This window comes from Anomaloglossus baeobatrachus, chromosome 3 (genome assembly GCF_048569485.1).
Source record: "Anomaloglossus baeobatrachus isolate aAnoBae1 chromosome 3, aAnoBae1.hap1, whole genome shotgun sequence".
NCBI classification, from domain to species: domain Eukaryota; kingdom Metazoa; phylum Chordata; class Amphibia; order Anura; family Aromobatidae; genus Anomaloglossus; species Anomaloglossus baeobatrachus.
In genome coordinates, this window is record NC_134355.1 from 144,225,336 (window position 1) to 144,251,667 (window position 26,332).

The window sequence follows — 26,332 nt, forward strand, 5'->3', positions numbered from 1 at the left end:
TGTCTTCCTTGGCCTGGCCTTCACTCATAAAGCTCTGCTTGGTTTAGTATGGTACTTGTTGAAACCATGACCCCAGACTGTTCTAGGTTGGCCTTCAGGTCTTTGGATGTTTGATGTGGTATTTTTTCCACCATTCGCACCAACCTTCGAAGACATTTCTAGTTAATTTTCCTCTTTCCCCCACGTTCAGAGAGGTTCTTGACGGTTCCATGCTTGGCAAACTTCTTAATAACATTACGCACTGTTGAAACTGGGATACCAAGGTCTTTGGAGATGGCCTTATACCCTTTGGAAGTTTTGTGTTTGCTAATAATAGCAGCTCCTTTGTCTTCACCATCTTGACAAAGTAAAACGGCCTACCACGATACTCGGGTGATTTTCCGTTTTTTCCTCTCCTTCCAAGAGCCATACCTTTTTTATTTGTTCGTCAATATAGTGATATGATGGCTTGTCTTTTTGTGGGATAAGTTGTACTTTTGAAAGACTCCACTCATTCTGTCCAATATTGTACTAGAAAGCGGGAAAAAAGTTCCAAGTGCGGTAAAATTGAAAAAAAAAAGTGAATTTTTTTGGTTTTTTTATTTAACATGTTCAGTATTTTGCAAACCTGACCTGGCATTATGATTTGCCAGGTCATTACAAGTTCATAGATACCAAACACGTATAGTTTCACTTTTATCTAAATGGTGAAAAAAAATCAGATGTTTGTAAAAACAAAACAAAAAAAAAAACAGTTTTGTTGCCATCTTCCGAGACTTGTAGCGTTTTCATTTCCTGGGATCTGGGGTTCATTGATGGATTATTTTTTGTTTCTTGAGCTGGCGTTCTTAATTATACCATTGATGAGAAGATGACTGCTTTGATTGCCTGTTATTGCATTTTACTGCAATGTTCCGGCAACCAAAAAACTTTCATTTTGGCATTTGAAATTTATATTTAATGTAATGCGGTAAAATAGGAAAGTAATAAATATATGTGCTTCTCTGCAGTGTCTGTATTACACACACAGATCTGATACATGGACAAGCAAAAGGGTAACAATGTTTTGAACTTTTGACTTTCAGGCTCCATGTCTCACCATCCACTACAGCTGTAGATGTGAGACTAAAGCGGGCTTTACACGCTACGAGATCGCTACAGCGATCTCGTTTGGGTCACGGATTTTGTGACACACATCCGGCCGCTGTAGCGATGCCGTTGCATATGACACCTATGAGCGATTTTGCATCGTCGCAAAAACGTGCAAAATCGCTCATCTGCGACATGGGGGTCCATTCTCAAATATCGTTACTGCAGCAGTAACGAAGTTGTTCCTCGTTCCTGCGGCAGCACACATCACTCCGTGTGACACTGCAGGAAGGAGGAAGCTCTCCTTACCTGCCTACTGACCACAATGCAGAAGGAAGGAGGTGGGCGGGATGTTTCGTGTGACCGAACCGCCCCCTTAGAAAGGAGGCGGTTCGCCGGTCACAGCGACGTCGCAGGGAAGGTAATTAGTGTGACGGGTCCGGGCGATGTTGTGCGACACGGGCAGAGATTTGCCCGTGTCGCACAACCGATGGGGGTGGGTACGCACGATGGCGATATCGGTACCGATATCGCAGTGTGTAAAGCGGCCTTAACTTCATTTAATAGATAATTATCTTGACTATCTCATAGATAAATTTGTCTTGTAACTATTTTTTACTGTATATGATTAGTTATGCACAGTTTTGTCATGTCACTGAATTGTTACTATTTTGCTCTTAAAAATCTGAATTTTAATTTTTATTATTTTGTTAGTATTTTAATGCCTGAATCCTTCTGAGCATGCTCTTGATCAGATTCAAGCATTTTTTTCACCAAAATCTGATCCCAGGTTTCTTCTACACGATACCAATATTGGTGCATGATGGTCGACTCACGTGGATATGGGGACTATGGGGGCCAATCAAGCACCTCTGCTAAATTGTCATTGAACCATTTCTTCACCAATCTTGAAGTATACTTTGGGACGTGCTGCTGGAATACTATGTCATCCTTTTCCTACCCATAGTACTCATGTGTACAAAGTAACTCCTCTTGTAGGATGCTCACATATACTGTAGCTTAGCATTGAGAACACCATCGGTCCTGGTCTAGTATTATTATTATTATTATTTATTATTATAGCGCCATCAATTCCATGGTGCTTTACATGTGAAAACGGTATACATAATAGGGACAAGTACAATAATCATAAACAATACAAGGTACAGACTGGTACAGGAGGATAGAGATCCCTGCCCGCGAGGGCTCACAGTCTACAAGGTATCCAACGCCTTTGGCTGTGAAACAACCCCGTATCATCAGGCTTCCTTTACTGAACTTAACAGTTCCTTAAATTTCTCGATCTGTTAGCCCCTTTTCCCTTGTTTCTTCCAGACCTATTAGCTCCAATCAAAGCCTAGTCTATTTTTTTTCATCTCATCGCCACAAATCACCTTTTTCCAATATTTTATTGTCCACTTTTCATACTATTTTGCAAACTTGAGCTAACGCTTTTTATGACGATATGAAGTTGAGGCTTCTTTCCCTTTATCGGGCAACCATTCCAGACTTGTGTAATGTGCGTCGCATGGTGCTTGAATGGATGTCTGTGATCTCACTATTATGAAGCATACAAGCTGTCTCTACTGCAGTGTTTGTAGCGCCAGAAGTGATAAACCCTGGGGTGAGCCAACTTGTTAACCCCGATATTTTACATAGTTACATAGTTACGGTTGTTAGGTTGAAAAAAAACCTAGGTCCATCTAGTTCAACCTTTCTCCACCAGTTCTACATTTGGTCACTAAGTCATTTATAACCAACAATGTTGTGTGTACTGAGGAAATCATCCAGCCCTTTTTTAAAAGCTGTTATAGTATCAGCCATTACTACCTCTTGTGGTAGTGTATTCCACAGTCTGACCGCTCTAACTGTAAAGAACCCTTTCCTATTTAGCTGTCGGAATCGCTTTTCTTCCACTCGCAGTGTATGCCCCCTGGTCCTTAGTATTGACTTTGGAAGAAATAAGTCATGTGCCAGTCCTTTATATTGACCACACATGTATTTATACATATAAATGAGGTCTCCTCTGAGACGTCTTTTTTCTAAGCTAAACATATCTAACTTTTTCAACCTCTCATCATATGGGAGGCCTTCCATTCCTTGTAATAGTCTAGTTGCCCGCCTTTGAACTGCCTCTAACTTCTGAATGTCCTTTTTAAAATGTGGAGCCCAAAACTGGATCCCATATTCTAGATGTGGCCTTATAAGTGATTTATAGGGGGGTAACAACACGTTGGGATCACGGGATCTAATCTCTCTTTTTATACACCCTAAAATCTTGTTTGCTTTTGCAGCTGCTGCTTGACATTGAGTGCTGCTGCTCAGCTTATTTGTAATGAGAATACCCAAGTCCTTCTCCTGTTCTGTAGTTTACTTCCATTTAATGTATATACAGCTATAGGATTACTCCGTCCTAGGTGCATTACTTTACATTTATCAACATTAAATCTCATTTGCCAAGTATCTGCCCATTCTGACATCTTATCCAGATCTTTTTGTAATATTGTACTATGAAAGTCAGTTTTTAATATCCTCCATAGTTTGGTGTCATCAGCAAAGACTGACACTTTACTATCAATGCCATCCACAAGGTCATTAATAAAGAGTTTAAAAAGAATCGGTCCTAGCACAGATCCCTGCGGCACCCCACTGCTGACTATAGCCCATTTAAAGAATGTACCATTTATGACTACTCTTTGTTTCCTATCTTTTAGCCAATTCCTTACCCAGTTGCATATAGTTTCCCCTAGTCCTTGCTTCTGGAGCTTTAATATAAGGCTATTGTGTGGTACAGTATCAAATGCCTTTGCAAAGTCCAAATAAATCACATAAACTGCATTACCAATATCCAGGTTTGCACTTACCCCCTCGTAGAACCCCAACAGGTTGGTTAGACACGATTTATCTTTCATGAATCCATGCTGTTTGTCAGTTATTATATTATTTTCTGCAATATATTTTTGCATGTCATCCCTTAAAATGCCCTCAAAAACTTTGCATACCACTGATGTCAGGCTTACTGGACGGTAGTTGCCTGGATCTACCCTCTTACCTTTCTTAAATATCGGTACCACATCAGCAATCCTCCAATCCTGAGGCACCAACCCTGTTACAAGCGAGTCTAAAAAGATGAGATACAGGGGTCTGTCGATAATGGAGCTCAATTCCCTCAATATTCGTGGATGAATGCCATCTGGCCCTGGGGATTTGTCAATGTTTAATTTACTTAGACGTAGGTGTACTTCTTCTTGTGTTAAATTAATTATATCGGGTGGTGAACTTTGATTTTTCTCTTGTTGAATGATCCCTGGTACAGTCAGTTCCTTGGTGAACACAGATGAGAAATGCCTATTTAATATCTCAGTCTTTTGTTTGTCCTCTATAACTAACTTGTTATTATATTTTAAGGAGCCAATACTATCCTTTGTTTTCCTTTTGGCATTAATGTATTTATAAAAGATTTTGGGATTTATTTTAATCCTTGGCGATTTTTGTTTCAGTAGCTAGTTTTCCTTGCTTGATTTCTTTTTTACATTTCCTATTGATATCTTTATGCTTCTGGCTTTTAAGTGGATGGATGAACTTCATTTCACATGACAGTTAGAAGTTTGGCACTCACAGTTTGGCAATTTTCCTGGCAGAGAGACCGCCATGGATCAGCTGGATGATGCTTTTTCTCTTTTCTTGTGAAATCTTCAGGGCTGCTCCTGATTTCCACGAACCGGCATCACCGCAAGTGCCTGGAAATCTTGCGCATGCACGCTGCTCATTTAGCCCTTATCAGTGCGCCTCAGAAGCAGGGTATACGCTTTCCAGCTTCATGACCAGAAGTTCAGAGGACAGCTCACATACACATCTTCTGAACTTTCGGTCATGCGCAGTATGCCTATTGAAGCCAGGAAGCATACACCCAGATTGAAAGGCATACGTGGCCAAAATGAGCCGTGAGCTTGAGAGACATTTCAAGGCACTGGCAGTGATGCCGGCTCATGGAAATTTTGCTATCACGCCCACAGGGGTGTGATAACATAGAAAAAGGGTTTAATAGTCGGGAACTAATCACAGGCCTAATTAGCATAAAGACAGTGAGGTTTATAAGTCTTTTTTAAACATTCATAATAGTGAATAGCATTGTACAGGGCTGATTAGGGAGGGAATTTGTGTATACAACTATCAATGCTGCCAGGTTGCAAAGCATAGGGGACCTGCTAAGTTCCCTTTAAAACTGCCACTCATCATACAAAAAACAAGCCTTAACATTGCTCCATTCTTGGAAAATTAAAAAAGTTATGGGTTTATGAAAATGTTGTCTTAAACCAATTTTTTTTTTTTACGAAGTTCAGAATTTATTTAGGCCACTAAAATTCTAAAAAAAACCTTAAGTATTACAGTAATTTTAATAACCTGTACAATCATATTTCCATTAGTTTTTTACTATACAAAAAACGCAGCCCAAACCAAACTAATAAAGATACTATTACATTATGGAAATGCATTTTCTTTTACCTTATTTGGAAAAAAAATTCAGTCTATTACATAGTAAAGGTAAATGGGGTCTTTGAAAGCTACAAACTCATCCACCGTAAGAAAAGGTATTCATATTTCAGTTATCAACAATTGGCTGCATCCATAAGAGGAAAATGGATAAACTCCGAAGCATCAAAAACTTTTTATGCAAAACGTATTCATTTAAAAAGATGTACAAATCAAATCCACGTTGATGCCATTTTGATGCAGAAATAATCTAATTTAGCAGGTCTAGAGCAAAATGGAACTAAAAGCGATCTATCTAGTGTAGTTTGTAGTCTGCTCTCGCTTTCTATTCCAGATGTACAAATAAAAAGAGACAGTCAGTAAACCCTGTACATAAACATATGGAAGTACTAGATCACCAACATACTACGGATGGGTTTTGAGAGAATGACCCTTCCTTTTTGTCATTGAATCACGCAATAACTAAGTTGACATATACAATTGACCTGAAGAACAAAGGTTAACAAATGGTGGAAACGTGTCCGAGAACAAAGTCTAAACAAACAAATGGCCCTCATTGTCCAGCAAGTATCCTCTATGTTCTGTAGACATACTTGACAAGCGCACTAACTTAGGGGGACACGATGAAATTTCCTATACAAGACCCGATCCTAGTTTGCAATTGTTTTATGATAAAAGCAACTAGTCATAGAGCATCATTTTAGTTTGGAACTAAATTAAACAAGACCAGCCCTCTATAGGTTAAATGCCGAATACGGCTAGGAAACAGTACTGAGAAGATCGCTCACTCACTAAATGTACCCACTCTTACATTCGTATGCGATATATGGTCATTAAAACCATTTATAATAAAAAAAATGACTACTGCCAGCTGCTTTCATAAAACGTTATCCTAATTTACACACCAAGAAAACTAAGTTTATGGATATAAGACGCTACTGCATTTGACCAGCATTATTGTCATTTACTCCACATAAATAACATATATTATAAGTGAACTGGCTACTGCAAAAGTAGGGCCTGCTCAATTCAGGGGCCAAACATTACATTGTCCTGGATCTTGGGCAGTCTCGCTCTATTCTGATGATTGCTTCCAGTCCTTTCTTATTGTTACTAAAATGAAGTGTAATTAGTAGTGATGGGAGAACACTAAAATGCTCCAATGCTTGTTCCTCGATTCGTGCTGGTTAGAGGCTCGGAGGAATTCTACACAAGTAACAAACATTATAGAAAGTCAATGACTGGGCAGTTTGTCTCTCCACCCTCATACTGCCAGCCATAAAAAGAGTATTTCTGGTGGGAGGGAGGCCGGGTTTCATTTTTTCTTGGTTACACTACATCTGAGAACGCTGTTCTATCCCCCGGCAAGGCTTCAGAGACTGCAAATGTCTCTCCCGGGGTGCCTGCACACATCATGCAGTGAAGCGAGCGTGTGTTGTGGTCATTGTTTTCACGGACAAAATATCTCAGCACCCATGATACTCGCCAGATCTCCGCGAGTACCCAAGCACGATAATGGTCGATGGGATACAAGGCAGTGCCAAGCACATTCGAACGTCAGTATTAGCTACATGTGCAGCCAGTTCTCTGCTTCAAATGTTGGTCCTGGGACACTTCTTTTCAGGAGAAAAGTGGTATTGACAGCAGTCCCATCATCCAATACATATGACAGATTGTTACGGTTGCTGCGAGCACTGGAGACTATGTCCAGATTTCTTGCTACTGCACATGTGCGAGCGCTGGAGACTAAGTCCAGATTTCTTGCTACTGCACATGTGCGAGCGCTGGAGACTAAGTCCAGATTTCTTGCTACTGCACATGTGCGAGCGCCGGAGACTAAGTCCAATCTTGGAGCCATTGCACATGTGCGGGTGACATCATCGCTGACACGAGGTCACATGTCTCTGACACCTTCTATGCCTATTGGTCGCTGGTCATGTGCTTGTGACGTCTTGCTCGGTGATAGGCCAGCATGACGTCACTCCTGTCGTTCTGGCAGCGGATTGGCTCTGGTGTCCTCCATCTTGGATGGGGCACAGAGTCTATATAAGACCCTGACACACGCCGCATGGTGCTCAGTCCTCTTGGTTCATGCATATGAGTAGACGCTCTGTGCGCGTTCCTCTAGGCATTCCTCTGTCTATGCTAGGTGAGCGCTACCGGCAGGGTAGCGTTCTTATACCTTACAGCTTCGGCTGCTGTCCGTATCCTTACCTCTTAGGGGAGCGGACATAGGCAGGTGCCTGAGGCACATGGTCTGGCTGGGCCTTGTGATTCTACTCGTAGGTGGACGTTGCCGCTAGGGTAACGTTCCTTATACTGCGTCTGGCAGTTGTTCGTATCCTCGCACACTAGGGGAGCGAACAGAGGTAGGAGCTTTGTGCGGCTTACGCTGCTGTTCGTCTCTTTTGCACCACTAGAAGAGCGGACCTAGGCAGGTGCCATATTTAGTGGTTCATGTCCTCGCACACTAGTGGAGCGAACGCAGGTAGGAGCTTTGTGCGGCTTACGCTGCTGTTCGTCTCTTTTGCACCACTAGAAGAGCGGACCTAGGTAGGTGCCATTTCGCACACATTGCCTTTGTCTCTGTGATTATTAACAGAGATCATTCCACACACCCTCCAAGTAAGGGAGGAATTGCTTTACTTTCTTATTATATCCTTCTGTGAGTTAACAGAGGTATTGCACTCTGCCATAGTCTGCAGCAAAGTCTTTGCACGGTGGACCCTGACTGTCTGATACTCCTTTCGGTTATTATCAGACAGCCCCCCGTAACACAGATCCTATCAATATGCCATTAATGTATATAGTGAAAATCCACCTTAAAGGGAATCTGTCACTAGGTTTTTGCCACCTAATCTGAGAGCAGCATAATGTGGGGCAGAGATCCTGATTCCAGCAGTGTCACTTACTGGGCTGCTTAATGTAGTTTTGATAAAATCACAGTTTAATCAGGAGTAGATTATCATTACAGGACTACTTGGTCTGTTGCCAGGTAGTCAATCATATTCATGAGCTCAGTATAACTCCAATTGGCAGTTTTCTGTGTACACTGTATATGGGCAGAAAGCTACTAATCAGTGGTGTTGATGGGGTTACAGAGCTCCATATTCAGGTAACTGCTTGATCTACAACAGATCAAACAATGATTTAATGAAAATGATAGCAAGCAGCCCAGTAAGTGATACATCACAGGAATCAAGGTCTCTGTCTCTACATTATGCTGCTGTCAGATGGGATATCACAAATCTGGAGACAAATTCCCTATAATGCTCGTGCTGAGTCTAGGGGCTGAGACTCTAGGGTCTGAAGAGGATAGATTTTAATAAACAATTAGTACATAGCTCCATGCATATTCTGCTGCAATGTATTGATACATTGTGGAAGTTTGGATATGTACAGGGAGGCAAAATGGGATTAGTCAAAGTGTTAAGTCAGTGGTTCCCAAACTCAAGTCTTCATGACCCCCAACAGGTCATGTTTCAGGATTTCCTTAATATAGCACAGGTGATGCCTTGATAATGATTCCATAACCTGTTAAATAGTAAGGAAATCCTGAAAACATGACCTGTTGGAGGCCATGAGAACTGGAGTTTGGGAAACCCTGTGTTAAGTAGACATTGGTTTCCATAACTATACCGGTGGCCTTACCTGTGTTACCTCACATCAACAGCACAACTAGAGACTAGCACACCTCAATACTGGTGTCTCCTAAGGCAGCAGCTTACTCAACCAATTTTCCTCCATCTAAGGTCTCTTTCAGATGGCGCTTGTATGTGTTGTATGCTTTCATGGATAGAACATATACTTATGAGGTGGTGGAGGTCACACCAACAATATCAGCATCTACCAGGGGTCTCTGTTACGGCTGGAGAGGAGACTCTTTGGTAGGTCTGGTGGTGCAACCTAGTCCCAGGAAGGACTCAAGGAATTCGAACGTATTAAGAATAAGCTCAGTCCCACTACAGAGAACTCCAAAACATGGACTCTAAAGAAACTTTCCTGAAGGGGCCTCTACAGTTTGTTGCAGAGTTATATTTCCTCCCCCCTCTCGGGCCCCTTTGTAGTAACCCATCCAGGAGGACCATTATTAGCCTGATAGGAGACCTGCCCTGGGTGTGGCAAGTTTAGGATCTGGACAAGGAATAGAGATGGTAAACCTTCCCATACGTAAGTCCTGAGATCAGGCCCGCTGCAGACATTGTGGGTGGGAAGTGTGCATGCGAAGATAGTGTTTGGTGCCAAACTAAATTAGGAAGGCTGCATCTTCAATAAAGAGGACTAAACAACTCCTAGTTATTACCCAATACAGATTGCGGTGAGTGTTTACGTTTTGTGCCCGGGCATTCTTTCTCTATGTTCAACGGTGAGGTACAGAGCAGTGTATAAGTTTGTGAACCGCTATGCTGTCCCACCGACAGGCCAGTAATTTACTATAATTCATACACTTCCGCACCACGCCGGGAGTTTCACAGATAAATTGCAGGGTCCTTCCTGTCACATCTTGGGCCGGTGTCATTGGGGCCACACTGTCATCCCGGTCAGTTCTGACTGAGTGTATGTTATATCGTTTTGGTGGTTTATCTGGTTGTATTGTCGGAGACCCCTTTCTAGACCCCTTTAGTAAAAGCATCCAAGTTCTCAGACATAATCTGTTCTCGTTACTGATCTGTGATCCGTTCTTATCCTGATACAAATCTCTCCGCACTCGGCTTATATACTCCTATTTTATGGAGCTTTTCACACATATTGCGCTTTACTGCAGCTTGTTTGTACGCAAGAAAATCACAGAGACGTGTCCATGTTTGATCCACGTCACAAACCAAAATTGCTAATGCAAGTCTATTGGTCCGTGAAGTTCACTGACAGCACAAGGATGGCATCAGTGTAAAGCCTGTGTGCTCTCTTTGATTAACATAGCAATATATATGAGAAACTGATGAAAAACACTGATGACAGAAGGAGCCTTTTTTGTGTAGATGAAGATCCACCTTAGTCTGAATGAGGCCTAAAGTGCACATATCACACTGCTTTGTAAACCCAGTAATGAATCAACAAAACAAAGAAAATGTTTATAGTTTATTTTTATCAGTTAACAAAATGCAAAGTGAGTGAACAAAAAACAATCCTAAATCATACAATTTTTGCTGTGACCGCCTCTTGCCTTCAAAACTGCATAAAAGCATCAATTCTTTTAGGTACACTTGCTCACAGATTTTGAGGGAATTCAGTAGGGAGGTTGTTCGAAACATCTTAAAGAACTAACTACAGATTTTATGTGTATGAGGCTTGCGTAAATCTTTCTGTGTCTTCATTTTATACCAGACAGACTTGATTATGTTGAGATCAGGATTCTGTAGCGGCCATATCATCACTTCTAGGACTCCTTGTTCTTCTTTACTCTGAAGATATCGTATTTTTCGTTTTATAAGACACATCGGATTATAAGACGCACCCCAAATTTAGAGACAAAAAAGGTGAAAAAAAAGGGGGGGTGTCCGTCTTATATTCTGGTGATGTCTTACTGGAGGGGGTGTGGCAGCAGTGGTGGAGCATGGTCACAGGAGGCAGGGGTGGTGATGGAGTAGGGCGCTGCTGCAGGCACTGCGGTGGGGGCTGTTCTGGCTGCGGTGGCGGCTGTGCTGGCTGCGGGCGCCATGCTGTCTGTGTTGAGTGGGTCAGGTGTAATAGATGCTCTGTCGGCGGTGAGGGCTTCAAAGAAATGGCGCCAGGAGTCGGCGCATGTGCATATTGAGCTCTCGGCTCATTGACAAGCTGAGATCTCATCTGCGCATGCACCACCTCCAGGCGCCATTTTCCTTAAGTCCGCTGCTGGGAGATCAATGGGACGAAGGCGGCGCATGCGCAGATGAGATCTTGAGACGAAAGCTCCATCTGTGCACTTGCCGACTCCAGGCACCATTATTTGAAGCCCATACCGCCAACAGAGCATTTCACCCACCGCATCGCCCTCCTCCACACAGCCCCCACCGCAGCCAGCACAGATCCCACTGCAGCCAGCACAACCCCTACCGCAGCCAGCACAGCCCCTACCGCAGCCAGCACAGCCCCTACTGCAGCCAGCACAGTCCCTACCGCAGCCAGCACAGCCCCTACCGCAGCCAGCACAGCCCCTACCGCACCCAGCACAGTCCCCACCGCAGCCAGCACAGCGCCCATTCTCCACCTCCCAGTAAGCTACATTTGCATTTAAAGTCGCACCCCTCATTTTCCTCCCAAATATTTGTGGGAAAAAGTGTGTTTTATAATCTGAAAAATACGGTAGTTCTTGAAGATACCGACTGTATGTTTTGGTTTGCTGTCCTGCTGAAGAATAAATTTGCAGGCATAAGTACCTGCTTGGATTTCTAAACATTGATGAAACCAAGAAATGGCAGCATTGAGGATGGTAGAATCAGTGGTAGACCAATGAAACTTAGCGCAGCAGATAAAAGACAAAGTTTGCTTACTTCCCTTTGAAAATCAGCAATTGTCCAGCAGTATCATCAGCTCAGATCTGGCAGCAAGTAGGAAACAAGTACAAACATTTACAGACATTTGCCCAAAAGTGGTCTTCATGGAAGAATTGTAGCCAAAAGCCATATCTTCAACATGGAAACAAGGTCAAGTGACTCAGCTCTGCAGGAAAATATACAAATTGGGGTGCAGAAAAATGGCAGCAGGTGCTCTTGACCGATGAGTCCCAATTGAAAGCACCATTCCAGCATATTTTTGATTGCAGCACTGGAGTGGTGCCACAAATCTACGTTTTCTGCACTTACTCTTATACCAGCCCTCTATCTTTACTTGTTATCGGCACCGCATCGGTCGGTCTCCAGCTGTTTGTGGCCTGCCAGATCACTCCAGTATTTGCAGAGCGATCTGGAAGTCACCACTCGATGTAAGTCTATGAGAACCAGAACGAGGCTCTCGTAGACTCACAATGAGAGCTTATAACCATTACCTCTCACTTCCAGGAGTGAAGTGAAGCCAGAAGTTCTGGGCACAGGATGGCGGATTGGGATCAGATCAGTGCCAGGAAGAACTGAAGATGACGGATGGTGAGTACAATACTAGGTGCAAAGATCTTACATTAGTAAGAGCACTCCAGCACTGCAATGAAAAAGATGCTGAAGTGATGCTTTAAAATATTTTGCTCTAAGACCAGAATGGCCTGAGAGCGGTACAATAATAAATGTCTGTCAGCAACAGTAAAGCATGGTGGAAGTTCCTTGCAAGTCTGGGGATGCAATTCAGCAAAATGGAGTTGAGAATTTGGTCTAGATTAAAGGGAATCTGATAGACCCTCTATGCCTTCCCACCCACCAGCATTTATATATTTATTACTAAATACCCTGCCTAACAAGCCCTTTATACTGCCAGACACCTAAATACTTATTTAAAAAAGGTCTTTAAAAAGTTTATATGTAAATTATGCTTTTGACTAGTTGATGGGGCATTAGACTATTCTGCCCTCGCTGCATGTTATCACACCCCTTTAGGTGTGTGTTAACAAGATTTGCAGAGAGTCAGTGTCAACCCCAGCTCTCTGCAAATTCCGCATATGCATGTGGCTTTCTTCACTAACATCATTGCACCTCTGAAATGAGAGGCGTACAGCGCATGTCCGGAAGTGAAACCGCCGTATTCATCACTTCCGGATATGAGCAGTGCGCCTCTCTGAAGCCAGGACGCATACACCCGGCTTCAGAAGTACAATGATGTTAGTGAAGCCGCATGCATGCATGAGATTTGCAGGACTGGTGATGACACTAAGGGAGAGAGCTGACTAGTTTATTGTCCCATCAACTAGTCAAAGGCCTAATTTACATATGAAAAATGATACAATATGTCTACAGGTGTCACTCAGTATAATGGGCATTTAGTAATGAATATATAAATGCTAGTGGGTGGGAGGGCATGGGGGACTTGTCAGGTTCCCTTTGACAGTGTCCTCAATGCTTTGAAATATAGGCAAGTCCTTATCTATCATGAAATACCAGTGGGGAGGTGTCTGATAGGTTCCAATTCGATTCTGCAGCAGGACAACGAACCCAAACATACAGGCACTGTCAGTACTCAGTGTACGGCCCCCTTCACACGTACGTGTTTCCGGTATGTGTTTGGTCCGTTTGCTCACGTGCCGGAGACATGGGCATACGTAGACCCATTAAAATCAATGGGTCTTCGCTCATGTGTGTGTTTTGCCATGGACCCTGTGTACGTGTGAAGCATACGTGTGCCTGTCCGTTTTTCTCCGGCATCACGGGTGTCACATGGACCGCACACAGACCGCACGGATGTGATCCGTATGACACACACAGGAGAAAACACACGTGCCTGTGAAATAAAAAGAATTTCTATACTCACCTTCTCCAGCACTGCTATATCTGCCGCTGCTGACACTTGCTTCCCACTCCCGCTCATTATGCTCATTGCATATTCACTCCACTGCGGCCGGAAACAGCAGCAGTGGGGAGTCAGCAAGACCGGAAACCGAAGATCAGCACCACGGACCGCAATGCCAGGGACAGGTGAGCAGAAAGTTCCCATTCTCCGTGTGTTATCAAGGATAACACACGGAGAACACACGTGTGCCATAAACACGGCACACGGAGGGCAATACGCATCTTTGACACGCCCATGAAAAACGTGCATGATTTTCACGGACATGTGAAGGGGGCCTAAGAAGGAGTCCTGGAAGTGATGATATGGCCCCCAGAAACCCCTGATCTCACCTTCATCGAGTCTGTCTGGGATAACATGAGACAGAAGCCTCCAACAAAAATGATCTGGAATTACTTCTCCCAGAAGTCAAGAACAAACTACCTGTTGGATTCTTTGAAAAACTGTGTGCCTAGAAGAATTAGGTTATGTTCACACAGTGCATTTTTTTTATTGGTTTTACGCACAGAAATGCTCAAAATTGACAAAAATAATAACATTTCTATTTCTGAAAGCATTTATACTTTGCAATATTGTTTTCCACAACTGCCTAAAACTTTGTTGTACTTAGGTACTTGTAACACCAGGGCCACCATCGGCCACCACTGGTGTGTGTATGAATGTTTCATCACTTAGGGGTGCTTCACACACAGCGAGCTCGCTGCCGAGATCGCTGCTGAGTCACGCTTTTTGTGACGCAGCAGTGACCTCATTAGCGATCTCGCTGTGTGTGACAATGAGCAGCGATCTGGCCCCTGCTGCGAGATCGCTGCTCGTTACACACAGCCCTGGTTCATTTTCTTCAAAGCCGCTCTCCCGCTGTGACACACAGATCGCTGTGTGTGACAGCGAGAGAGCGACAAATGAAGCGAGCAGGGAGCAGGAGCCGGCATCTGACAGCTGAGGTAAGCTGTAACCAAGATAAACATCGGGTAACCAAGGTGGTTACCCGATATTTACCTTAGTTACGAGCCTCTGCAGCTCTCACGCTGCCTGTGCTGCCGGCTCCGGCTCTCTGCACATGTAGCTGCTGTACACATCGGGTTAATTAACCCGATGTGTACAGCAGCTAGGAGAGCAAGGAGCCAGCGCTAAGCAGTGTGCGCGGCTCCCTGCTCTCTGAACATGTAGCTGCATTACACATCGGGTTAATTAACCCGATGTGTACTGTAGCTATGGTAGGAGAGCAAGGAGCCAGCGCTCAGTGTGCGCGGCTCCCTGCTCCCTGCACACACAGCTGTGCGCTGGTAACTAATGTAAACATCGGGTAACCATACCCGATGTTTACCTTAGTTACCAGTCTCCGCAGCTTCCAGACGGCAGCTCCGTGCAAGCGCAGCGTCGCTTGCACGTCGCTGCTGGCTGGGGGCTGTTCACTGGTCGCTGGTGAGATCTGCCTGTTTGACAGCTCACCAGCGACCATGTAGCGATGCAGCAGCGATCCTGACCAGGTCAGATCGCTGGTCGGATCGCTGCTGCATCGCTAAGTGTGAAGGTACCCTTAGGATATTAAAGTGAAATCCAATACTGCTTGTATGACAATACAAAACACACAAAAACACAAGGGCCACATTCACCACACAAGCTGTCTTCAGCTGAGCAAATAGGAAATCCCTTTGTTTAGTACATATATGTTATCAAAAGTGATTAACTCACTATTTACAAGGGACTCACAATTGTTTGCTCAGTTTTTCAATGTATACCTTTCAAATGCAACAATCAAGCAACAGAAAACCTGTCTTTTTCCTCTTATGTTCTCTCATCTACAGACAAAAATTAGATATTACACAAAAGAAAATTGTAAAAAATGAAAGGTTTTTTTTCAGGATTTCTAAAAAGGATTATTTTTTTACCAAGAAGATTGCCACTTCTGCCCATGGGTTGTGAATGGAGAAGCAGCTCAGTCCTATTCAAGAAAGTAAACTAACAAATAAACAGCTGCACTCTGAGATACTAAGGTATACAGACATTAAATATAGAAAGTTCTGCTAAGGAAATAAATGCAAAAATTTAGACACTTAACGTATAAATAAGGCCAGTTTTATGCAAGCCCAGCAGCCAGCGTCAAGGCGTATATCGTATGCTGGTCTCTACCTAAGGGTACGGTTCCACTAGCATATAGCTTCTGATACGAAAGTGGCATTTCATTAATTGTCAACTAGAATATCCACTAGAGGGAGCAAATCTAGAGAATTGTTGGAATTATCCATGAAATGACACAGATAAAATGCATTCATGTCTCTTTTTGTGCAAAATTGAAGATCTTTTTTTTTCTTCACATTTTTGGATGATGGAAAGGCCCTGGCATTTCTACAGAGACTTATGTCTGGCTTTAGCAAAGGAAACATTCCATTTTTTTAGTAACCACCCGCACATTGCGGAACCTGTGACCCAGTTGTTCTGAAAACTTTGAATTCTTACAGACATTGGAATGATTAATGGTTCTGCTGTATAAACAGAAGAGGAAAAAGGCAATGAGAGAAGATAAAAAGTGATACTACACAGAATTATCAGCATGTAAAATATGGGCTTTTAAGGAAAGGTTATCCAAACAGAAGAACACTACCGGTATGTATAGAAATGGAAGACTGTCTGTAATGAAAGCAGAAGTCAAGCTACTAGGACATAAGGACATACTAGGTGTATAAGGGGTGTGCGATCCTGACATTGGTGACGATTTCATGATTGAAATATACAAAAATAAGTTTCATTAATTTTTATTTTCAAAACATCCAAATAATTTATTGTCATGGGGCAAAACGTTAGCTCAACCAACTTCAGACAACTGTTGCGTTAGGTTCATTTCACCAGTCAACCAGGGAGTTTTTGGTGTATTATTAGGTGTGGTCTTAACCCAGCCATTCCCACAAGACAGCTGCTGGAAGCTAACATGGATGACCACCACCATTATTGACTTAAGAAGAGCATGCAAGTTTATATCAATTACTAAAGAGACAGATCACTACTAAGGAAGTGGATTGGGAGCTGAAATCTACAATAACTTGCCCAATACTTCTATCCCCTAAAGATCAGCCATCATGGGATTGTCAGAGTGTCCTCATGTGCCTTAGGTAATTGGTCTAAAATTTTAAAAAGGACCCTGACTATACTGCTTTTTTCTTTTTAACATCCACCATATGGTTCCAGAGCTATGAGCCTTCTTATTTAGCGCTAATTTTAATGGTCTTTAGCAATGGGGTATGGTTTACAAGGTGATCCTCATATATTCCTGTGGCTATAAAGTTGAGGTCAGGACAGGAGACCAACAGCCCTTCAGGGCATTTTAATCTGTACTTAGACTGTGTTACATTAACATTTGAATTTGGCCGTATATGGATTTTCAAAATCAGTACACCATCCATGTTACTCATTTATCCTAAGTATCCCAGGTTCCGCTTCCTTCCCCTGGGTCCGCTGCCCATTGTTGTGCTCCACGTCAGGTTTTTCAAGTTGTCCGGTGTTGCTCGCTTATATTTTCTCCCTGGGCCTATTTATCATTCACTAAGACACACATTTGTTTCATGGGATTAAGACTCTAGTATCCTGTATTTGGTATGCCCCCTCCATTTATGCTTCAACTTGCAAACCCTCTCTGAGCCTGCATAACTTCAGCTCAGCAGATTAACCCATGCATTGACACCACTGGATATATCCACTGGTTCCAATAAACAAACAATTTCTGGACTCTGCTCATATTGCATTCATCCTTGCTGTGTTCCAATTCATCAGTATAAAGGGGACTTTACACGCAACAACATCGCTAACAAGATGTCGTTGGGGGTCACGGAATTCGTGACGCATATCCGGCCTCGTTAGCGACGTTGTTGCGTGTGACACGTACGAGCGACCGCTAACGATGCAAAATACTCACCAAATCGTTGATTGTTGACATGTTGACTATTTCCCAAATGTTGTTGCTGATTTTGGACCAGGTTGTTCGTTGTTCCTGAGGCAGCACACATCGCTACGTGTGACACCCCAGGCATGATGAACAACACCATTCCTGCGTCCTCCGGCAACGAGGTGGGCGTGACTTTCATGCGGCTGCTCTCCGCCCCTCCGCTTCTATTGGACGCCTGACGTGTGACGTCGCTGTGACGCCGCATGAACCGCTCCCTTAGAAAAGAGGCTGTTCGCCGGCCACAGTGACGTCGCTAGGAAGGTAAGTACGTGTGACGGGTACTAGCAATTTTGTACGCCACGGGCAGCGATTTGCCCGTGACGCACAAACGACGGGGGCGGGTGCTTTCACGAACGACATCGCTAGCGATGTCACTGCGTGTAAAGCAGCCTTTACTGTTCTTGTGCAAAGTTCTTGTTTCCAGGTGCCTTCTTGCCTGCTGCACCAACAAGTACCCAGACCTGAGGCTTTATGAATCCACCCCAACATGTGAGACTCACAATCCTCATTTATCCAGTTTCATTGTTACATCTGGGGAAAAATTGGCTTGAAAATACCATTTATCAAAAACACTGAAAGAACTCTTGACCCACATGTTATATTGATGCCTTTGACGGATGCCCATACAGTGGCATCTGCATACAACATGGTGCACTCTATGGAACAGCACGGGCTATTTGACAAATCTGTGCACAAATATTGTACTTTTAGAAAGAAAACTAGACATTCTGTTAAGACCAACGCCTCCTCCACTACACAAGTCTGAAAGGACTGCTCCGTATCAGTAAATAATACTATGTGAAGGCCAAGGAAAGCTTGTTTTCCTAAATACACCTCGGTAGAGATATTCCTGGAATCCCCAACTGGTCCACGTCCAGACATCTGGTGCATTCCAGCAGTGGCTATTATAACGATTGTGCAAACATGACCCCACTAGCGGGGACACCGGTAATGTGCTCATAGCCATCCAAGTGTATTTTTTTATATTATGCTTCTTAGAACCAAACTTTTATTGATACCTATTTAAAGGGAATCTCTGACCAGGTTTTTGCTCCCTCATCTGAGAGCAGCATAATGTAGAGACAGAGACCCTGAATCCAGCTGGGTGTCACTTACTGAGCTGTTTGCTGCCATTTTGATAAAATCACTGTTTTCTCTGCTGCAGATCTAGCAGTTATACATGAATATGCTGGAGTACCTGGCAGCACGCCAAGTAGTCCTGATGTAGTGTAATGATAATCTACTGTTGATTAACAGTGATTTTATCAAAACTACACTTAGCAGCTCAGTAAGTCACTCACTGCTGGCATCAGGATTTCTGCCCCTACATTATGCTTAGGTGTTAAAAACCTGGTAACAGATTCCCTTTAAATACCCATCACTTCTCCAAATATAAAGTCAGAAATCTGATGAGTCAGACCCATAACTTCCTTTCCTTAGAGGAAGAATTTTCAGCAGTTTCATTATAATCAAAGGCAGGATTACAATGACTTCTATATATACTGGTGATAACACAGGATTCAGAAATTACACTACGCAAAGTCACAGCTGACCTGCTCCCCCTCTATTCACAGTGACCTTTGCACATACACAAATCAATTCAAGAAATAGGGTCGGGCTCTGACCATTCCGGCTATGTAGATATGTTGCTTCCTGAAACAACAGGAAGTTAGAGCATAAAATAGCCACTGTGAAAATGACAAGATTTCTATTTTTTTTTATTTTTAATACAGATTGTAAAATAAGTAAAACCAATGACCAAGAATTTTAAGCATTTAACAGAAAAATCTGATTTAAACAATGCAGAATGTTTTTATGATAGCTCACCTATACACACTGAAATGTGGCTTTGATTGACCCAGAAAAAAAACGTTTAAGGCCCTGTGCGCACGGTGTGGTTTTTGCCACGGTTTGGCTGCAAAAAATGTTCATAACCTTTCTGTAGTCCTTCCCCAGCAAAACCTATGGCAAAAAAAATGCTGTCCGCTCACTGCAGTTTTTTTCCCCTACAGGTTTTGCTGCAGAATTTCTGCAGAAAAAAGAATGTGCATGTCACTTCTTTTCCGCAGGTACCTGCAGTTTTTACCATAGATAATGGTGAAAAACAGCAGGGACCAACCCGTGGAAAAACCGCTGTACAAACACGACAAACCGCGGCAAAAATGCGGGTGTGGTTTTACTGCGTTTTTTGCCACGGGTGCAGTATTCTGGCAGAGGGTGCGGATTTTTCTTAAAAAAAAGTCAATTTTCTAGTGCGCACACAGCCTAAAAAGCAGACATTTCCCGGCACTTTACACAATTAGTAGAAAGACATCAATCACCTTTGGAGTGGATCACATACAGCAGAATGAATAATAGTGACATATATAGAAATGAGCCATAATAAACATGGCATATAGGAGATACTTCTTTCACGAGATGAATTTGTAATAAGAAGCAATGGGGGACATCTAATCTACAGAACAGAATGATGAGATTAGCTATTGTAGGGATGAGCGAACCTGAATGCTAAAGTTGGGGTTTTGTACCGCACACCGGTTGTGTCCCAGGCTCGCACCCGAACAAGAACTTTTAAAAAAGTCTGCATCCAAGTTTGGTGTTCGGGTACTGTTCGTATGTTAATAAAGTTTGTTGAAAGGTTTATTGCATGCGGACGCTGCCTGTGCACTGCTGTGAACAATAAACCCTAATAATACCAGCCCTCAGCTGTCTGCTTTACCTTGGATGGTTAACAAAAATAGGGAGGAGCCTACAATATTTTTTAAATTATTTATTTAAATAATTAAAAGAATTTTCTTTTTAAAAAAATAGTGTGGGATCCCCTCTATTTTTGATAAGTTTGATAAGCAGCCAAGGGAAGGCTGACAGCTGAGGGTTGCAGCCTGTAAGTTGCCTGTTTTACCTACTGTAGTTATCAAAAATCGGCGGGAGCACACGTCAGGGTTTTTTATTATTATTCCCTATCTGAATTTGTTTGCAGAGCAATCGCCCCTGTTTTGCTTCCTTTTGCAGTCCTCTAGCCCTTACTATTACCATTTTACAGCCATTTTACAGCACACAAGTGCGCGTTTCCATCGACTTATATAGGGTTCGGCGTTCAGGTCAAGTTCGGGTCAGAACGTTTAGTTAAAGTACGACCGAACCAGGTGGACCTAAACTACCAAAGGTCTGTTCCTCTCTAATCTTGGGTAAGCAGAGTGAAACAGCATCTCCAGAAGCAGCGTGGTAAGTCTGAGCTTTTATCATCCCAGTACAAAGAAAACACATTTATCGTATTTCCACATCCTCCGTCCGTGGTCACTGCCATTAATAGCTAGTCAAGTGCTCCTTAATGATAACTCGGAGTTTGAAGGAGAAATAAAGTCTTAAAAATGAAGAACTGTAAAGTGGATTGTGTATTCTGTAGGACACAATGCCAGGACTTCTAGGTGTATGGTAAGAGCTCTGCCTCTTCTGTCCTGACAAACTAAGCAACGCTGCCATCTGCAGGACACTGTACTATCCTGCAGGAGATGGGATATTAAGATGTTCCGTGATTAATGACTATTGACATCCATTCTACTATCCCCTTTATAACTGAAAAGAAATAAAGAAAATAATGATATTGCCAGAAAAATGTATATCTACAGTCACTACTTTTGTAGTCATATGGAATTAAAGGGAACCTGTCAGCAGGTTTTTAGACCCCAAACTAACTTTATCTTTGTAAAGTCCCTGTAAAGTCGATGATGGCCATAGCTTTGTTTAATAAGTCTGTGTCTCCGTTTTATAAAAAATTCTTAGGTGAATTTCCATGCAAATGAACTAAAAGTACAGGTTTGGCCTGCACCTACAGCTCTCCGGATTCTCTTCCTCTTTTCCCGCTCTCTGCAGGTCTCCTGTTGGTGGCGGGTAAGTCCCGCTTAATACCCGAGGTCTCGCACACACTCATTCCTGGGCAGCGCATGTGCAGATCAAAGTCATCAGAACCTTACTGCGCATGCGCCACCCCCGGGTGTGACATCGCTCGAATGGGATCTTGGGTAGGGAATCAGGTCACAGTGAAGTTACCGGTCAGTCACTGACAGGAGGCCAGCGGCGGGCGGAGAAAGAGGGAGAAAGGCCGGAGAGCTGTAAGTGTAGGCTAACCCCCTGCACTTGGGACTTAGTTGCATGAAAATTTGCTGATGGATTTCTTTAACATGGTGGCACAGACATGTAAAATAAAGATATGGACATCACCAACATTAACATCATCAACTACTTTCCATTGATGACGTTAGTTTGAGGGTCTAAAAACCTGTTCCGAGGTCCTATTAAGACAATAAGAATTACCAATCAATTAAAAAATGTAGTTTTAAAAAATCATTTTTCCCCCAAACAAACTTGCTGAAAGCGCCAGTTACTTGTCTATATATTTTACTCATCATTGTGTCAATACGTCCAAGTGTGACATAATCGCCGTCTTGTCTCCTGGTCAACATCTGCATAAGTGTTGTGACAATAGCTACAGGGGACAAATTCCACCATGGACACTATGTGACAATTCTTATAGATATTATCAGGATTTTGTAGTGCCCAGAGGGTTATATAAAATTTTTCCCCTAGTTTAGAAGATACTGCAATGGTTTTAGGCTATGTGCCCATGTTGCATTCTATTATGCAGCGTGTAAGTCACTGCATGTGCGTCTCAGAATGCAGCCGAAAAGCTGCGTTCTGAGATGCATTGTAACTGCAGAATTCCTGCAGAATTCCTGTGTTCTGGATGCTTCCAGAATGCACATTTTTTACAGTGCTCTGCTGCATCTCCATAGACTTGCAGCAGAGCCGAGTGGGACCGCACGAGCATGGCTGGCTGCGAGACACTGCCGCGCGATCAGAATGAACTCGGATGAACTTCACCCGAGTTCATTGTGATCGTGTGGCTCTGTACGTGTGCCGCGGCTTGATTTGCGATCAAAGGTGAAGGACTCACCAGTGACCGCAAATATCCTGAGTGACTGAAGTGAGCCGCGCGATCACCGGTGACGTCACTCAGGTTATTCGCGGCCAGCTCGAGTCCTCCACCCAAGACCTGTGGCCACGGGTAACCTGAGTGACGTCTCCGCTGACAGTGCGACTCAATTCAGTTGCTGCGTGGAGCTGATAGAGAGTGGCGGTGTTCTATGGCCGCTCCTGTCAGCTTCATGTAGCAGAGCTGGATGCGTCGTGGGACCTCTGTGGATTACGCCGGACCTGGAGGGGTGATTGGGGATTAATAAAGTGGTGAAAGAGGGTGTTTTTTTGACTTTTATTTCAAATAAAGGATTTTTTTTGGGTGTATGTGTTTATTTTCTTTCACTTACAGGTTAATCATTGGGGGTGTCTCATAGACGCCTGCCATGATTAACGTAGGACTTAGTGGAAGCTATGGGCTGCCATTCACTCCTTATTACCTCAATTGCCACCGCACCAGGGCAATTCGGGATGAGCCGGGTAGAGTCCCGGGACTGTCGCATCTAATCGATGCGGCAATTCCAGGCTGCTGCTGGCTGATATTTTTAGGCTGGGGGACTCCCCATAACGTGGGGCTCCCCATCCACCAGCCTTCAGGTATGTGGCTGTATCTTGGCTGGTATCAAAATTGGGGGGGACCGCACGCCGGTTTTTTTTAATTATTTATTTATTTTACTGCACTACATAGACCTGCCCACCGGCGGCTGTGATTGGTTGCAGTGAGACAGATGTCACTCAGCGTGGGGGCGTGTCTGACTGCAACCAATCATAGGCGCCGGTGGGCGGGGAAAGCAGGGAATACCAGATTGAATAATGAGCGGCCGGCATTTTCAAAAGCAGGAGAAGCCGCTGCAGTGTGATAGCTGTGCAGCGCCGCGCTGGTGATCGGTCAGTGATCGGTGAGTATGAGAGAGGGGGGAGAGGGATAGACCGACAGAGAGAGAGAGACCGACCGACAGACAGACAGAGAGAGTGAGACCGACCGACAGGGAGACAGAGAGACTGACGGACAGACAGAGAGAGAGACCGACATAGCAACCAAAACGCACAAAAGAAGTGACATGTTGCTTTTTAGAACGCAGCGTCTTGGCAGCAGCCGAAACGCTGCGTTCTAAAACGCAATGTGCGCATGGATTATGCACAATCCTCATAGATTGTGCTGGGGAAGCAGGACGCATGCAGTTACGCTGCAGTGCAATACGCAGAATAATTGCATGCAAATACGCAATGTGGGCACATAGCCTTACTGTGATCCTGCAAAAATGGCCGCCTATCTCTGGGTACGGGTTTCATATTTGAGCATCTGAACCTAAAACAAAAAAGTTATTTTATGATGGTGGACTCTTTTTGTATATATTGTCACAAGACAATAGGTCAAGACGATAAGACCTCGAGGTACTGAAAAGGATCCAAAAAAATAGTATATCAATATTCATGTCTATCAGAAATAGAAGCCCTTGTGTCTCTGCCCAAGTCATGATCTTTATGGGTGAGAGCTCTGGAGTTCAGTCCAGCCTGTCCACAGCTGTCATGAACTGAACTGCAATCGCCGGGGAATCAGTCGGCGCTTGCAGTTCAGTCTTGGAAACCCGCTGTTCAGTCCAAGCTGCACTCCGGAGCTCAGGTGAGTTAAATCCAGGTAACCACAGCCAGGACTGGTATTACTGGAGATTCCTCGGTAGCTGGTCTGACACTGGTTTTAGAGTACGATTCACAACAACTCAGGTCACTCAATCTGCTTCCTGGAGCCATTCAAAAGATTCTGGGGTCTCCAGTGTGCCTATTTTGTTGACCTATCAGCTCTTCCATTCTATATATCATATTGAGTTCCAATACGAATTCTGCTCGCGAGAGAATTTCCCTCCGTTTCCAGTACCTAAGAATTAGGCTTCTCGCCGGTCTTCTTGGTTTTAATACTTACGCTTTGTGCATCGCTCAGATCCAGTCGACTTACTCCAGCCATGACAGCACTTTCCCCCACAGACATTAACTCTGCAAGAAACAAACACCAAAGGTGAGTCAATACAATGGTAAATAGCTAGATCCAACATTATCCCCAATATTACGAGGCTTAAGGGGGCTTTACACGCCTAAACATCTGCATTTCACAATAAACACATTTTCATTTTTTATAACTAAATAAATTACAATTAATGAACTAAAAAAATTGTTTAAAAGAATTGAGAGTCCTCAGTGGTTGATACCGTTTAATGGCTGAAATAATAATAAACTATAAATATGAACTATACAAAAAATGAAAGAAACAAAAATGTACATGCTGGAAACCACCCATAGAGTTCTCATGTGTATCAATAAAATGGTGTTGTGCATGGAATATTCTGAATATAAACCATTTTCCTGTACATGTCTCTATTATAGATTGGAGTTCGACAGATCCATAATACATTAGAAATTAGAAAATGTCCCCATGCTCACTGTCGGAATGCCATAGAAGCAATGATTTCTAGAAATGACAATGTACAATGTAGATGCAATGTATGACGTAATATAAAAAAACTTCAAGTGCAGTCACTCCGGTTCTTTGTACTTCACGTACAGTACAGTTTTGGGGGTTTTTTGGTTACAAATATTCTTAAGAAAAAAAAATTGCACTCATTTTAGGTTTCAATAAATGTCTGCTTAGAGATGAATGGACCCGTGGAAGTTCGGTTCGGCAGGCTCTGCCAGACTTTTGATAAAGTTCGGTTTAGGACCTGGACTTGACCTGAGCTTGATTTGAAGTCACTAATTGAGCAGTTCGGGACCCAACCCACATGCATTCGACCATAAAGAGATCCCTTCCGGGGGCAAGTGTTTTCCTCTTTTTTTTTGTTTGGTGCACACTACATCCGATCATGCTGTTGTTACCCCCTGTACAAGCTGATCAAACACTGCAAACGGTTTGCACTGGGTTGAGCACCGAGCGTACCAGAGCACAGCGATGCTCACATGAGTGGTTTGCATACGTAAAGCACTCAAACTCTGTTTTTTGGGAAAAGTCTGTGTTTGGTAACAACAACATGATCGGATGTAGTGTGTACAAAAAAATAAAATAAAATAAAAAATGGAAAAACACTGCCTACCTGCCCCCGGAAGTGTGCAGAGACCTGAACTGCCCAATTAGTAACTTCCATTGGGGTTCAGGACAAGCATGGGTCCCAAACCGAGCTTCAGTGTACGCTCAAACGAGTGTATGACTCCGACAAGTACAATGCGGGAAAATCTTGCATTTCACTCAGACCAATGTTATTCAATGAGGGAGAGCAGATGGTCAAATTTTTTCTCATCCACATTCTGGATGAGAGAAAAGTCGCAGCATGCTGTGATTGTCAGCAAGAGAGGTGTTAAGGCCCTGTCACACACAGAGATAAATCTGCGAAAGATCTGTGGTTGCAGTGAAATTGTGGACAATCAGTGCCAGGTTTGTGGCTGTGTACAAATGGAACAATA

The 26,332-nt window shown here is 43.3% G+C and overlaps 1 protein-coding gene across 3 annotated transcripts in view; it reads right to left on the bottom strand.

The window, feature by feature from the left end:
- Positions 1-26,332, bottom strand: part of LTBP1 (latent transforming growth factor beta binding protein 1) — a 528,942-nt gene that overhangs the window by 429,792 nt on the left and 72,818 nt on the right. For all 3 annotated transcript variants that reach the window (XM_075339498.1, XM_075339499.1, XM_075339500.1), the window contains exon 2: positions 24,804-24,874. In XM_075339498.1, the coding sequence (XP_075195613.1) occupies positions 24,804-24,874 (71 nt within the window). The remainder of the gene's footprint in view (positions 1-24,803; positions 24,875-26,332) is intronic.